The sequence below is a fragment of the Juglans regia genome, chromosome 6 (assembly GCF_001411555.2).
Source record: "Juglans regia cultivar Chandler chromosome 6, Walnut 2.0, whole genome shotgun sequence".
NCBI lineage: Eukaryota > Viridiplantae > Streptophyta > Magnoliopsida > Fagales > Juglandaceae > Juglans > Juglans regia.
Window position 1 is genome coordinate 20,520,473 of NC_049906.1, and position 14,985 is coordinate 20,535,457.

The 14,985-nt window shown below is 39.8% G+C and overlaps 1 protein-coding gene across 3 annotated transcripts in view; it reads left to right on the plus strand.

The window, feature by feature from the left end:
• Nucleotides 1-10,998, plus strand: part of LOC109002146 (transcription initiation factor TFIID subunit 10) — a 30,889-nt gene extending 19,891 nt beyond the window's left edge. For all 3 annotated transcript variants that reach the window (XM_035691340.1, XM_035691342.1, XM_035691341.1), the window contains one exon: nt 10,768-10,998. In XM_035691340.1, coding sequence (XP_035547233.1) covers nt 10,768-10,848 — 81 coding nt within the window. In that variant the 3' untranslated portion in view covers nt 10,849-10,998. The remainder of the gene's footprint in view (nt 1-10,767) is intronic.
• The last annotated feature ends 3,987 nt before the right edge of the window (nt 10,999-14,985 follow it).

A 14,985-nucleotide genomic window follows, 5' to 3' on the forward strand; every position in this document is an offset into this window, starting at 1 on the left:
GGCAATGAAAGATAGACATCATTTGTTTGCTGAAGACTGAATTGAAGTTTATTACGAGAAGCGTTATCCGGAATATTTGGGATTGTCAGTACGTAGGCTGGTCCTATTTAGCTTCGAATGGGGCTTTGGGCGTAGTCTTGATAATGTGGGATAAAAGGGTGGTGAAGAATCTTGACGAGATTTTAGGGGAAAACCCGGTGGTGTGCTCGTTTAAAAATTCTAAAGATGATTTTTTTGTGCTGGGTTTAGGGTTCTAATTTGGATAGGGAGAGGAGGTTGTTGTGGGAAGAGCTTGGAGGGTTGGGTTCTTGGTGGGATGTTCCGTGGTGCATTGGTGGAGATTTCAATGTGACAAGGTTCTTGAGTGAGAGATCGGGGGTGGGACGTAAAAACCATGGAATGATTAAATTTTCCGATTTCATATTTGAGATGGATCTTATGGATATTCCTCTTGTTGGGGGTACATTTACATGGTCTAACAATCATGCTTGGTTTAGATTGGATAGATTTCTTATATCCCCCACCTGTGAGATGCATTTTCTATACGCATGCCAGAAAAGACTACCACGGATATGTTTTTTTTTATATAAGTAAAAATATTGTATATATTAAAAGGAGAAACTAAGTACACTAAAATGTATACAAGAAAACACCTTGCCTAAAATGACCCAAAAAGCCCCTAATGACCCAAAAAGCCCATAAAAAAATCAACCCAAAGTACATCAGACCCGACCCCAATCCCTTGTTTCATGTAGAACTAAAATTCTACCCAAACACCAACCCCAACACCTTGATTACCGTATTCATAATGTCCTCCCTTTAGACTTCCCTCTAGTTGAATTACCACCCTTAGCGTCGTAGTTGATTGCCGAAAAAAGACATAACTCCTTGCTTTTCTTGAAGCTTGATTTGGTTTCAAGTGTGCGGCTTGCCTCGATCGCAGTAATTAGTTCGTTAAATTGGTCTTCACATCCTCCATGTAAAATTTTTACGAATTGCTGAATCTCGTTAACTTTAGGCTAAATCCAATCCGCTACTAGAGGAAGAGAGACTAGAGGAGCCACAATATCCCCATCAAACTGCACTCCCCGACTCTAGACATTCCTCTACACAAGGCACCAACGCCAAACCCATTGGTTCTCCAGTAACTCCATTGGTTCTCTCCAATGGTATCGAGGTCCCCGTTGGAGATTCTAGGGTGACAGCAAGTCCCTGCACCTCTGGGGTGATAGTGGATCCTACATCTCCTTCAGACCTCGGCAGTATACCCTTTTCCTTCAACTCTGACGAGGGAGCCATAGTTTCTTTAGGGACCAAGGGTGTAATACCGACTATTGATCTATCATGTGTTACACGAGGTGAATGACATTCCATTACTGATGTCTCTACGCCAATACCCGATGTAGACCCCGCTTCAAATAATCCAGAATTCCTTTTGACCCCCCATACTCTCCTGGATCTGGTTATAGGGACAAGGTCGAATCTGATCTTCCGTTTTCCTTTTTCTAAGTTTAAAGGATTCAAGCCTATCATGTTTCTTACCACCCTGTTGCCTCCAACTGAAAGTCGGTCTATTTTCGTAGACAAGAAAGTTATCACTGCCTTCAACTCGACAAGTTGAGTTTTCATCTCCTTTAGAGAATTGTGCATCTCGACAAGCTGGTCCGGAGGTGTGATTGGCAGACCCCCCACACTTTGAACCCCTGAAGCATGTCCCGTCTTTAGAGCTGTCGCATAGGATTGCCTCACCACCGAGGATGTACTTGGATCTTTATGCACCTACAAGTTCTCCCTCCCTACCACACCACCTGCAGCACCTTGTCCTTCCAAGCCATCACTCCCTCTCTTGCCGAAGGAAAAATGACGCAGCACCTCCCCATCCTTCTTCAGCCACTGCCCCCCTCTTTAGGAATGAAAATAAAATTCCTCCTCCCCCTACCACCATACTCCTCCACCGCCATATAACGTCCGCGAGCATTCGAGCAGCGATGCGCTATGAAACTGCGTTGACCTTCCCGGACAGTGGAGAAAAAATCTTGTTTCTTATCCTTAGTGCACGCTTCTATGGCCTTGGCCAGCCACTGTACTGTTGTTGAACCCAGAACCAACTTAGATACCACCCTTCGACTCCTTTCAGTATTGGCCAACATGCTCCCCTCCTTCACCAGTGTAAAGGATTTAGTTTCTATGACCCACTCCATAGAAGAACCCATACTGACCCACTCCCCTTCTTCAATGACCATTCATCATCTCAGAGAAACCATATCGGAAATCCGTTGGGAGCTGCAAGCACTGCAAAGTTGTCTGGACTCCAGGTCGTGCTCATTGCAAGCACTGAAGAGTTGTCTTTCCAGCTGCAAATCGTGCTCATAGGAGACGCCGGAGTACTTGCTGGAGCCATCAGAGTCGACGACACGACCAACGGAGCCTTCGGGAGGATTGCCAGAGTACTCTGAGAGATAATACAGCGATATCTAGGACGTCGGAGGTTGGACCGACATTGGACGGATCTCAACGAAGTCGCCGAGGTCTGTAAGCTTTATCTATGATGATGGTGCGATGTGTCTCACCGGCAAAGGTGGGCGACAGCAGATCTGGTTCCTTAGGGTTTTTTCATAGTGTTTTCTATCTCCTCTAGACCAACTCTTTCCAGCTGCAAATCGTGCTCATAGGAGACGCCGGAGTACTTGCTGGAGCCATCAGAGTCGACGACACGACCAACGGAGCCTTCGGGAGGATTGCCAGAGTACTCTGAGAGATAATACAGCGATATCTAGGACGTCGGAGGTTGGACCGACATTGGACGGATCTCAACGAAGTCGCCGAGGTCTGTAAGCTTTATCTATGATGATGGTGCGATGTGTCTCAACGGCAAAGGTGGGCGACAGCAGATCTGGTTCCTTAGGGTTTTTTCATAGTGTTTTCTATCTCCTCTAGACCGACATCAGACGGCCTTCAGGGAAGTCGGCCAGGCCCGTTGGCTTTGTCTATGACATCGGTGAGAGGTCACTCGTAGGCAAGGGTGGCGACGGTTTCCTTAGGGTTTTACATACGGAGGCAAATCATACTACCGCAGATATGTTTAGATCACTTTCCTATCTTGTTGGATTGCGGTGGCATCCAAGGGAGGCGAAAGTACTTTAAATTTGAGAACATGTGGTTAGAAGTTAATGGGTTTGTGGAGTTGATTAGACAATGGTGGCGTTCATACCAGATATAGGATACTCCGAGCTTTATTTTAGCAGGTAAATTGAAAGTTTTGAAGGACTTGAAGTCTTGGAATGAAGAGGTATTTGGCAATGTTTAATTCTAGAAGAAGACATTATTACAAGAGTTACAAGGTTTGGAGGGTGTAGAAGTAGAGAGTATGCATTCGAGGGAGAACACCTGCAAAAGCCAAGTAATCTCAGAACTAGAAGGGGTGACTCTAATGGAGGAGATTTCATGGAGGCAAAAGTCAAGGGCCTTATGGCTAAGGGAAGGAGATAAATGTACAAAGTTTTTTTATCGGGTAGCCAACTCGCATAGGAGGAACAATGCCATAGAGACCTTGACCATAGATGGCCTTTGTTGACGATGTGTTTCGAACACGGGGTTCAGTTACCTGCAACCCAAAGATGAGGGGCTCGGGGTCGAAGGGTCACCTTCAATGCCTAAGTTAGATTTATGTGCCGAAATCTTCTCCATTATAATTTATGAACATCAAAGGTGCCCCATAAACCTCACATCTTGATGGACACAATAGAAGTAGGAATTCCATGAAGACAAAAAATGTCCTTGAAATCTAAATCATCCCTGGATGCCACGATCTTAGAACATGATATGAAGTGTTACCATCTTTTAGAATCTTTTGACCAGAACCAAAATTGAATCGTTTCCCTTCTTTTCATTGTAATTCTGATATTAGATGTATGCATGGTGTGTTTGACAATGGAGGGAGTGTATGGGCTATTTTGTGATTGATCCGTTGCTAGTTGACATTCTTGATATCTCTTACAATGTGTTCCACATTGCGATACATTTTAGGGCAACAGTAACTTTCAGCCACCATAGTTGATATTTCATCCATATCAAAATTATCACCCAAGCCACATCCATGAAGCTCCCTTTTGATCTTGTCATGATTCATCTGGAATGTAATGCTAGTTGACTCTGAATGTCATGACCCAAACCTCAAAAATTGATAGTAGCTGTTATAGCAAAACTCATAAGCTTATAAGTTTCATACAATTTCTGAATGTCATAAAAGACATCATAAATGAAACTCCCTAGTTATGGGATAATGTGTAAAACAACTGATGGTCTCCATGTGCTAAGCTGGACCTATTGATCCATAGTCTATCTCCTCAATACTTGAGATGTTTAAAGACAAACACAAAGTGAGTCAAATACTGAATAAGTAAATACGTTCAGAGCCAAAAATTGTGAGTGAGACTTGAGCCGTGCCACCTCTGATGGATTTGGTCTGACGAGGACATCGGGGATTTAAGGGGGCCCAAATGTGGCATGGACCTTTCTTGGGTCATTACACTTGAAGATCACAATTTCGTGCCCAAGGCGTCAGGTAGAACCCAGTGAAAGGAGATGGACATTACTTGATAAACAAGGCGCACTTGAGTGTGCCACACGGAATGGGAAGTATACACATAAAACGTTCTTTCATAGTATTGGGATGCATAAATAGGGCTACCAAAGAGCAACATTTATGTTCTCATAATATTTAAGCGCAATTTTAAAAAAGAACATTTTATTGAATTGAAAAACCAAAGGCATGATGACTGACTTAAAAAAAGGAGTAAGAAAGAGACAAAGGCATGATCATATCTACTTACCTTTTCTTAGCTTCACAAAACCCAATGGGTAGTGATACACTTTTTTAAAACACATTTTACAATCAACCAATGTAATTGTGCCACTTTATTGAAAATAATTTCAATTTAGAAATGCCGTTGCTAAATATATATAAGTTTATCATTTTCCATACTCAATATGCTTCAGTTAGCAACAGAAGCAAGCATTCATAATATTATGTTAACACCTATGTGTGTCATTCATTCTTTCAAATCTTTCTAAGCAATGCTTTTCAGACTAAGTGGTAGAACAGATTTCTCCTCTTTGAGACACCTTTTAAAAATGGTTCAATTATGATTTCTTCGTAAAATGCTTAAGCTAAGCATATTTGATGGAATGACTATTCCTAGGTCATGTAACTGAAATAGTCTTCCTAGGTCTTGTTATTATCTTTCTAAAGTCTAAGCCTTATATTACTCACAACCAGTCCTTATTCTTGTGTTTGGGTCACTTTTAACTTCTCTAAACAGACCTAGTGGTTGTCACAAGTAGGCTTCAAAGGCTCTAATGTACTTAACTAATTATAGGTATTTGCTGTATTTCCATCAATCTTTCAGCATGGTTTCCCTTCTGTGAACTCTATGTTTATTTGATGTCTACAATGTTTGGCTTGTAGGGAAAAGGCATCCCTTGGTCCTTAGTCTTAAGACTAACTTCTTGCAGTGTCTTGCCTAGGGTAGAGCAGTGCTGCCAAAACATTGCAGCAATTCAACCATGTAACTAGTGTCTTAAGATGGCTTACAATCTCCTTACAAAATCAGACTACATGCTTTGATATTGTCAAACATTGAAAAATTTATGCAATCAGGTTATTTAAGACTTATCTATTATGTTTCAAGAGGAGAAACCAGATTCTAGGTGTTCTCTTTGGTTGCTGGCAGCATGTGCAGGGATTCTAAATATCGCTTGGCGGGCGGAGTAATGGGCTCCTTATACTGCTGGCAGCAAACTTTACCATGTTTTTACAAGAGGCTATATAGGTTCTTACTCAGTCCAACTCAGCCATGATCTTATCTCCAAACAGTAACTAATTCTTGCAGGAGTTTCAAACAAATCTTAGGGTGTGGTTTCAGGAAAAATATCTGAGACTTCATTAGGCCTAATGACGAGAATTATAGAGTTTTAGAAATAATTTTTTACCCAAAATCCTTTGGTTGAACTTTGGGCAGCAAGGAATCACTTTTAATCTTGGTTTTTGATGCTGGAGGGTGTGAACAACAATCAATACTTTGTTAGAGTGGCAGCAAACCCCTAGGGGTTGGCTCAAGTGGTAAAGCCTTAGGTTTGGGGGTATGCTCCCCCTAGGTCTAAGGTTCAAATCCCCTTGGGTGCAAACAATCTCTAGGAGCCATCAAACTAAGGGATTTTTCCCTTGAATTACCCGAGGTGCACTTGCGGGAAACTCCTTACCGAGAGCCTGTGCACCCCTGGGATTAGTCGGGACACTGTTCCCGGACACCTAGTGCCAATCAGAAAAAAAAGAGGCAGCATTATTACTTGTATTGTATAGAACAAAGTGCATCAACTTTGGTGGCATTCTTAACTAGGATTGCAGCAAGTCTTGGGATAATATTTCCAGCTCTTCCAATCAAGTGTTTGGTAAAGAAAATTCAAGGAAGAGTTGTATTGAGGTGGGCAAAGTGCTGTGTATTTTTTCTGAAATCTTCTCTTATTTGTGGAGGATTGGAAAACTCTAAGGTACACTAAGGCCTGGTTTGGATAGAAAGATGCTTCCATCCCATCCCATCCCATCTCAATATCCAAACACCACAAATACAAATATTTTTCAATTTAAAATCTTCAACTTTTTCACCTAATCATTACATGATTACTACAACTTTCTCAAACTTCCAAACAAAACACAAAAAAAAATTCAATATTTTACTATTTCAAAACAAAAATTATATTCTAATAATATTTTAAATTTATAATTTTTTTATTCAACTTTTTTTCTCCTTTCCCAAAACCCCATAAAACATTTTAACTCAAACCATTTCTTTACTATTCACAAACCATCTCACTACTATTCACAAACCATCTCAACTCATCTTATTTAAACTCATTATCCAAACCAACCCTAAGAGAGAGGGGCGACGTCTAGGGTTCATTAGAAGCATCTCCTCCTTGTCTTATTTAAGGTATGGGTTCCTAAGAAATTTCAGTGCCTGTTGATTGAGAGCGAGAGTTGACACGGGCAGATGGGTTTGTGATCTTTCTTTGGCATGATTGGATGCAAGTGCGTTTTGTCATTTTTGGTGGTATAGGGTACAACTATAAAACATTTGTTATTTGGACGGTGGAAAAGCCAAAGAATTGCCATTTGAATTATGTATATTTGGTCAGTATGGAAGGAGATCTTCCTTTAGAAGATGAGTCTTTAGTCTTTAGTTTTTATGTTTTTTTGTGGCTTTAGATTTGACAGCCACTTATACCATATGACATATGAAACAAAACAGTCTCCATGGCAGTGTTGCTAAAAGCGCTAGGTGCAATTAAGCACAAACGTAGTCTGGAGCCTAGGAGCAAAGCACAAGCATGATGACAATATATTTAGCCTATTAACTCAATTTATTAGAGTAATGCAACGGGAAAATCAAGTAAATTACTATTTAAATAGATTTAGGAAATTTTGGTCAAACACCCTTGTGCTATGGGGTACTTAGGTTTAAGATCCTGTAATGGTTTTTTGAGAATTAACCATATGTGGTATGACTTAGGCTTGTGCAGAAAAGTTGCTGGCCCGGTCTGTCAGTCAATGCGGCCCTGCCCGGCCCGACCCGTAAAACGGTTTGAACTAACTTGCAGGTCGAACTCACTAAATGTCGGTTTCGATCTGACTAACACATTTTAACAGCTCCCCAAATCTCAAACCCTAGCTGCCACCCGTCCCCATTTCTCTTTGTCATCGTCAACTCCAACAAGCAACAAGCACAGCCTCAAACCCCTAGAAAGAAAGGTAGGCCTCGAAAGATCGTTGAGAGACCTGGCATCCAAGATAAAAAAGAACCTATATCAGATGAAGCCTAGTGGCTGCGAGAGAGAATCAATCGAGAAAATGGGCAAGGAAGAACAGCAAGAACAACAACATGAGCAGCATCAACAAGAACAACAAAAACTGAAGGGAGAAGGTTCATCTGCCTCCATGAGAGGAATAAAGAAGGAAGGGAATCAATCTGAGAAGATGGAGGTGCCAAGTGAAAGTAGCCTAAGAAGCAGAGCTAAGCACAAAAGCGTACCCAGAAAGAGCAGCTAGCAGCTGAGCTGAGTGGTAATAATAAAGCACACATTTTTCTTTATCAACAACAACCCAGCAATTCAAGGTGCATAAACCCAAAAGATTCTTCCTTGTTTTAGAATCATTTTCCACTTTATTTCTCTGCAAATCTAATTTTCTGCAGAAGCCAAGAATTACATAATTTAACCCAGCTGTAAATAAAAATAAAAATAAAATAATTTAAATTTTGCCATGATCCTTCAAGCTTTTGCGGATAGAAAATCTCAAATTATGTAAGAACTGAGCGAATAGATGGTGAGAAGGAAGAGAAAGATGCAAACTCCAAGTAATATATCAAAAACATTGTGAATAAATTGGTAAGGGAATGGCAGGAGGGAAGAGAAGAGGCAACCCCTCCATTTCAACAATGCAACAAGAGCTGAAGGAAAGGAAGATCGAGTGCATACGCCGAATTGCGAGAGAGAACGAACCGGGACAGACACGAAGTAGGAAGGAAACTTCATAGTGAAAGATCATACGTCAACTTACTTATTTGAGATTGAAAGAGATTTTTGGGAGATCAAACTAGCGATAAAAACTTATCGCAAAGCCTGAGATTTCTTTGGGTTTTCGGAGTTTTGGGGGGCAGGCCATCCCTTCAGCTTCATCACTTAATAATAACGGGTTGACCTGCCTTTGGTCGGGCCCAACCTAAACCCAAACCGGATTGGTTGGGTTGCAGGCCTAGCATGACTTATGAGTTGATTAGAAAGAGGACCCTTTGTTAATTTTTTCGTCCATCAACGTTAATCGAAAGCATGTGGCAACTTCACAGATTGCCATGTCAAATTTAATATTTTAAATAAATAAAAAATTTTAAAATAATAATAATATATTAACTTTAAAGTAAAAATATTTTTTTATTTAAATATATCAAACTTAGAGGAACAGTCACCATAGGGGCGGCACCACCCTTATGGTGGACAAGCTTTACTTAAACAAAACATTTTATAAATTTCTCGCGCTTTACTTGATATACGTAAATGATATTGATAGCCACTCGTTTAAAAAATATATTTTATAGTCATAACCAAATTAAAGTACATGCTTAACTCAAATTATACTGAAGGGGTCATGACCAAAAATACTCAAGAATTGTAGGTGGAGGGAATAAAATATCCTAGGCCCAGATAAAGAGCCCAGTCCATCAAAGGGTCCTCACTAGAAGAAAACAAAAGGAGAGGAAGGAATAAAGAGAGAATGAAGGAGGGGACAAAAGGCTGAGGAAGGGAAATGGTGTTAGGAGTAAAAGTGAAGATGTGACGTAAAGGAGAGAAGATGAGACATAAAGCGAGGGAGATAAAGGGGGCTTCTTCCAGAAGACGAGAGGGACTTCTTCGATTTCAACATCTTTAGCTTCTTCAACCTCATGAGGGGGACCGTAGCGACGGGACCTCCATGAGAAGATAGAGCTTAGATCTCCATTGTACAGCGAGGAGGAGAGACCATGAGAGACTGTAAAATATGCATATTATAGTGGATTTGCTCTCCAAACGACCCGTAGACATAGGCCTAGTGCCGAACAACGTATGTACGAACCTGTGGACGTATGTACTGCTCACTGCCATGTATGTACGCACCGACGTCGTACAGCTGCACCGGTCCACCACTGGGGGCTCCACACTACACCGATCGAAATAGTCTAAGCAGGCCGAGAATGAATCTTTCTCCCCTTCTGGCCTGTTGCGCTATTTTTAGGCGTTAACAGTTGGTATTGACTTCTATGCTAATATAAGCAATCAAATGTCATTCCATTTAGAGAGCCAATTTGGACTATTACATCAAGTTCAAAGCATATACCTCACATATGACATTATGTTGAGCTATGGAATGTAAATGATCTTCAATATCATCAAAATACCTAAGAATATTTGTTTACATCATTTTTGCACTTTAAGCTTGCCCAAAAAGCGCCCTTAAAGCATGCTTCTGTATAGGCGCTATGCTGTTGATGAGCGAAGCGCTGCGGCATTGGCGCATTGTGCTTAAGCTCACTTTTAACAACGCTGCTCCATGGTTGTGACAGGTTTTAGATTATCCTGGTTTGTCCCCCCATTTTCACTCCTAAGAACCAAGAGGATGGGATGTTGCATTTGTGACATTATGCAGCGTCCATCAATAAACTATTTCTGCTGTATCCATTCCATGACCCAGAAAAAATGGGTCATTTTTTGGTAATTTGCTTTAAATTATCAGTAACCCGTGCATTGAATGGAATGTTTCATCTTCAGTAATCTTGTACCACTTAGAGCTGACACATTGTATCATGAATAAAAATTTTACGGTAAAAAGCCAGGCATATTACTTGAAATATACCCTACACCGGCATCAAATACAGTAACGCAAGACTTTCATACGAGTGTCAGATACTCATGCAAATATAAGGATACTTTCTCGCCATTTCTGACACCAAATAGGATTCTTCAATAGCTTTGGATCCATTTGTTTGAGTATTTTAGAATTAATTGAATGTTCATTCCCAGTTTAAGTCTTCTTGTTGGTGCTTTGATGTTTGACTGGTCTGGATGTCTGGTCTCTTATTTAAATGTTCTAGAACTCGTTGCCTTTGATTTAGCCTGTGTACTGATTTTGTCATTAGTATAAATGTTAGAACCGATTCATTGGTTGTTATTGATGAGCAGTATGGCGTGAATGTTAAGCACCAAGAGTATTTTGCTGATAGCCCTTCAACTGGGATGGATCCTGCTTCAAGAGATGAATGAGCTTTGGGTTGAATCTATACTCAATTCGTTTTTGAAGTCCTATGATATGTATCGGTTGTAAAAGAAGTGCAAAATAACTATGCGATCTTATTCTGTCTGAATGTTGGCCGAATGGTGATATTTTTAATACCTGGTTCTTCCCGTTGCTTATTTATGCCTTTTTTTTTTTTTTTTGTGGTTGTGGGGAAAGAGAAAAAAAAAATTGTCCGTTCCATTGTCATGTTGACTGGACAATCTTCGTTTTCTTCAATCCTTAGTAATAAGATTACTTTTAAATCTGCTCGGAGGTATTAGTATTTACAACCTATACAGCATTGACGATTCATGCTTCTCTCCAGAGCTTTTTTGGTAAGAATGGAGACCATATATCATGATAAACGATGCAAATAACCACGTTTTCCACAGCGTTAAGCCACCTTCTTGGCATTATATGAATGACCTTTTTTTGTCAGTTGTGATATATTGACCTCCTATAGGTTGGTATTCCTAAATTCGTACTCAACAAAAAAGGTAAAAAGAAAAAGAAAAACAAAAGGTACCCTTTGTGATTCATCTTTAGAAAACGAATAAGATTAAATCATGACAAGTTTTGATTTGCAAAAGATTTGAATTTTAAACTTATCTTGTAAATTAAACCATGCTAAGTAAATATATATGAAGAGTGTTTTCCATACCAACTTGTAATTAGAGTTTTTCTTAAAAGAATTACAAGAAGTTTATCCTAAAGAAATTTCTTGGAGCAATTGTCCAGCCTAATAAATTCCCTTACGGATGGACCCAAGAAAATAGAATGCCAGGGATGACAAGGAATATGATAATAGAAAACTTTTGGCAGAATGGTTGATATGTGGAATAATAGTTCAAAATCAAAATTCACGAATCCAATTGACATCTAAACTCTAGTGTGGTATTTGTAATATTCTCCTTCCTTTTGTTAAGTGGAGATTGTTTATATTAAAGATAGACACACACATATATATACTAGTAATGGTGCTACGTGCAAGGCACGTATGTCCCTGCACGTAGCGCCCGGTTGGAAGAATAAAACAGCTCTATAGAAAATATTTTTGCAAAAGCAGATAACAATAACAATTCATTTAAAAAAGTACCAAAATTAATTAAAATTTTCGAAATTGAAGAATAAATTATCATTTCATAACAACATGCACTAAAACTTGGAGCAGATTCATGAAAATTAAGTTGGAAACATTGAATTGATGACAAAAACCAAGACCAAAGCTCATTCTTTACATAAATTGAACAAAATACAAAATCATTATTCCATTGGCAAGCTCTTATCGAGAGAATTGCACTTCCAAAATCACCAAATTTATAAACACCATTCTTTACATAAATATTGTAAGGTTTGACATCTAGGCGAGCAATTCCTCTTTCATGTATAAACTGCAACCATGTTTTAGTGTAGTCCCGTGCAATCTTCGTGACCTATACATATGAAGAAAATCACAAAAAACTCATAAAGAGCAAAACATATCTATCCTGATATGAAAATGAAAAAATGTCATATGAAAAATAAAAAACTGAAAAAAATTTGCAATGGTCTACAACCTACCCACCAAAAGTTGCATTAGTGATATCATACCAATGTTTCATTAAGTTATAAATTTATAATATCCTGCAGTTTGGTGGAAATATATATTTAGAGTTTATGTCGATGTTTCATTGACATGGCTGATGGACAAAATGTTGAATCTCTTATCTCGTTGCTGTTTGAAATAGATATGGTAAATGGTCCTACGTGAAAGGAGTTTATGGCGAGAATCCTTGTTTTTGTGTGTTAAGTTATGAAAAACAGTGTAGAAAAGATATAAACAGAAACAGTTGCGAAGCTAACTAACTCTACGAAATAACTAAATGGAATACGCAAGGCCTACTGGTAAGTAAATCTGCCAAGATATATGATTCTCATCTTAACAATGCTTTTATTTTTTTTTTATGGAGAAAAAATATCCCAAAAGTAGTCACAATGAAGCATGCAAAAATATAATCTAGTTTAGATAATGATGTAAGCCATATAAAACTAAATGTTAGTTGCACAGATCTATTTAGAAATCACTTGAAAAGAAATTATTGTTGTAGTGTAGAAAAAATGTTAACATGGGGTGGAAATCTGCAAATCATAAGAAAAAAATAGAAAACACTATGTTAATGGTAGGTTGCTTCAAAAGATAACAAAGCCAGATTGCTTTAAAAGAAAAAATGAACAACAATTGCCATGCTTATTTTCAGGCAATTGAGTTCATATGTAACAACAATTAAATTTGAGATGGAGTGAGCAGCATTTGTCTACTTAAATGAAACAAATGGAATACACGACAATACATAACATTTCTTAGTCTTACTCTTAAGAACTATGTTTTTATAAGGAAGTTTCTCTACATGTGCAAAATATCTTACATTGATAATTTTATACCATCATGGTTTCGATACAATGAAAACATAACGAAGACCATAATAGGATTTCAATTTATGCACAATGTTAACAACGTGTTTCGTACGCTTTTAGGCTAAGTTCTAGCAACTCAGATTTTCAGAACTGAGCCTGCGAAAATAGAGAAGAAGGCAAATGGGAGAAGGTGACCTTGGTGCCAGGGAGTCTCCGATGTCAAAGTTAGTATTGTCTTTTAGAAGTTTGTAAATAAGTAAGAGAGTCTAGGGATCAGAGAGCGTTTCTCGTACTTGAGAGTTGCTATTTATACCAGGAGTTTGGGAGGGGGGACAGATCCCATGGAGCCCATGTCCTTTGCATTGTTCCTATTGTAAGAGTTCCTTAATGTGGCATGTCTTTACGACGACGTTATTAATATGGCGTACAGCTTGAGTAGTGGCGCCATTAATGCAGAGTGGTTCTCTGATATGCTTTATCTTCAGTGGTCCATCGATGTCCCATGTTAGAGGATCAAGTGTTCTTCGTCTTTCCCGTTCTGCCATGTACAAGTTTCCATGATTGGTGTGTGGCTGAGCGACGTCAAACATGTCCGTCCATCAGCCACCATTGTTTACTTTTCCTTGTAGGCGCTTTGCTTCATGGGTAGGTTTGGGCCCTGGGGCCGGGTATCAGGTTGAAGCTCAGTGGGCTCGTGAGGTGGGAAAAATCTCTTTACGGTTATCTCGCCAATTCCTGTCCGAGGGGGAGTTATGCCTTTCCTCCCCTGGTTAATCAACTTTTGCACTTGTGACAATGCGGCCTTTTCTTTCTCGGGACATGTTCCCCAACTATGTCCGAGTGGCCTTTTTTTCTTAACTCTATATCTTGCAACGGTTCATCTCCAGCTTGCATGGCTGTATTTTGACGGTTCTACTCAGCATTAAATTGTGCCCTTTCAGTCCCTTCGTCATTACTCGCATCAAGCAGTTATTTCTTTTCCACATCGCATCATTGGATACGCTTTGTTGAAATCACGACGATTGTGGGATTCTGGTACTCAGTGGAGCGTGTGAGTTCCTACAGCCTCAGGATATCAACTATCAAGCTCGCCTGTATGAAGCCCTTTTCCTTCTCAGCAATGGGTTACCTTGTCATTTCTCTCTTCTGCTTGGTATCTTGTGTTCTTTTTCCATTTTCAAACACTTATCCTTGTATTGTTCCCTCTTATTTCTCTTATTTCCCTCTGGTTGCTAATGGCTCCTAAGAAATCTTTGCATCCTTCCAGAGTGGCTAGACCTTCTGACATTGCTCGTGTCATCGATGGTTAGGGCGACACTACTCTAGAGTTTTCTGGTTTCTCGTGGCGCTCGGAGGTGACTTTCGATGAGTTGGAGTCGTTGAGGGAAACCTACAGGATCCCTCGGATGGTGGAACTTGAGGTGCCTCCTCCTACTGAAGGGGCGATAGATTATGAGGGTTACGCCTCCAAAGTTACAGTGTACCCCGCCATATTATCTTGATGCTTCAAGCTGCCCTTCTGTAGTCCAGTGTGAGAAGTGTTGTGTTTCTTTGAGCTAGCGCCTGCTCAACTCCCTCCTAGTCCGTGGAGGATCCTTGTGTCGTGCTACATAATCTGGCGCTGCGTGTTGGAGGAGGCCGAGGCTGACTACCCAGATCTCACAGTGGACGAGTTTTTCCTCACCCACAATATTCTGAGGTAAGGCTGTCACACCTACGGCTTCATACCA